This window comes from Anneissia japonica, unplaced genomic scaffold (genome assembly GCF_011630105.1).
Source record: "Anneissia japonica isolate Jap-2015-1 unplaced genomic scaffold, ASM1163010v1 scaffold15825_len1598_cov327, whole genome shotgun sequence".
Taxonomy (NCBI): domain Eukaryota; kingdom Metazoa; phylum Echinodermata; class Crinoidea; order Comatulida; family Comatulidae; genus Anneissia; species Anneissia japonica.
Genome location: NW_022700265.1, coordinates 1 through 1,577, shown reverse-complemented (window position 1 = coordinate 1,577; position 1,577 = coordinate 1). Strand labels below are relative to the sequence as shown.

The 1,577-nt window shown below is 35.6% G+C and overlaps 1 protein-coding gene across 1 annotated transcript; it reads right to left on the bottom strand.

Moving 5' to 3' along the window:
• Positions 1–218: 218 nt before the first annotated feature.
• Positions 219–1,386, bottom strand: LOC117103306 (the record flags this gene model as incomplete). Its single annotated transcript, XM_033243850.1, has 1 exon — positions 219–1,386. A coding segment is annotated over exon 1 (1,168 nt), but the record flags the coding sequence as incomplete, so codon positions are not given.
• Between the last annotated feature and the right edge of the window lie 191 nt (positions 1,387–1,577).

The following is a 1,577-nucleotide window of genomic DNA, read 5'->3' as shown; positions in this document are numbered from 1 at the left end:
CAAGGATCGTATGCTGAATATCAGGTCGGTGGTGGACATGTTTTTTCTGTAACCATGCTGTTCTAGACCCATCCTTGGTTCAATCCGCTGTCTAACTCTTTTTTCTATGATTCTTTCATATAATTTAGCTGTATGATTAATTAGTGAAATTCCCCTATAATTTTCACAATTACCGGAATCTCCTTTTCTTTTATAAATCGGTATGATTAACGTTTTACCCCATTCTTCGGGTATTTCACCTTTGCGCCAGCAGTGGTTTATTAATCCTAAAACATGACTAAGAATTTCCTCACCTCCATATTTAATTAGTTCTATAGTGATTTCATCTTCCCCTGGCGATTTTCCATTTTTCATTTTCTTAATAGCTGCTTCTAATTCTTGTGATGTAATTAAATCTTCTTCTACCTCCACATCCTCATTAGTTATTTCTTCCCTGCAAGTTTCCACTGTTGTTATCTCTTCTGTTTTTACATTTAGTAGCTTATTGAAATATTCTGTCCACCGATTATTGATACTTTCTGCTGTGACCAATACTGCACCACTTTCATCTTTTATGTTTTGAATTTTTGTTTTATCTTTCCTGTAAGATTTGGCAAGGCCGTATAGCCGTTTTTTGTTATTGCTTCTTAGGTCCTCTTTTAATTGGTCTCCTAGTTGTTTCCATGTTTGAGTTTTTGCTATCTTTTTCCTTTTGTCTACTTCTCTCCTAGCTAAAATGTATTCTTTTCTGGTTTCTTGAGTTCCATTTTTTAGCCATATTCTTAATTTTTTTGTCTTGTCTTTCACTGCTTCGCTTACCTCCTCTGACCACCATGGTGTATGCCTCTTTTTAGTGCCTCCTATCCACTTTATTCCTAGTGTGTTTACTGCTGATTCTTTAATACATTTTGCTAGAGTTTGCCAGTTTTCCTGATTTCCCACTTCAGTTTCCTGTAGATTTTGCTTAAGTTTAGATGTGTACATGTTTCTGACTTCTTGATTTTCAAGTGAATTTATATTAATGACTTTCCTTTTGTTTTTTCTTTGTTTATTTAGTCCTTTTACAGCTATGTCCGCAACCAACAATCTGTGATCAGAGTCTAGTGTTTCTCCCGGAAACGCTTTAACATTTAATATTTCTCGCTTGTCTGAGCAAATAAAATAATCAATGATTGACATCTGGTCAAACTTAGCGGAGTTTTGATTCCATCTATATCTTGTATACCTATGTGAACTTTGGTGTTGGAAGAAACCGTTCATAATCTTTAAATTGTTCATAATACAGAAGTCAATTAGTCTTTCTCCCTCAGGATTCCTATGTTCTTCACCGAAGGGACCCATTACCTTTTCAGTTCCCACTCTGTCGCTTCCAATTCTGCCATTAAAATCTCCCATCATCAGCCCCATCTCGGAGTCTTGTATATGATAACAATCCTCTAGTAACCTATAAAAATTTTCCTTCTCTTCAGTTGTATGTCCTTGCTGAGGTGCATACACTTGATATATGTGGTACTTCTTATTTTGTATGTTCAAAATACATTTCATTAGTCTTTCACTGATTAAGCTCACCTCTTGGATATGTGGTGAGAGTCTGGGTC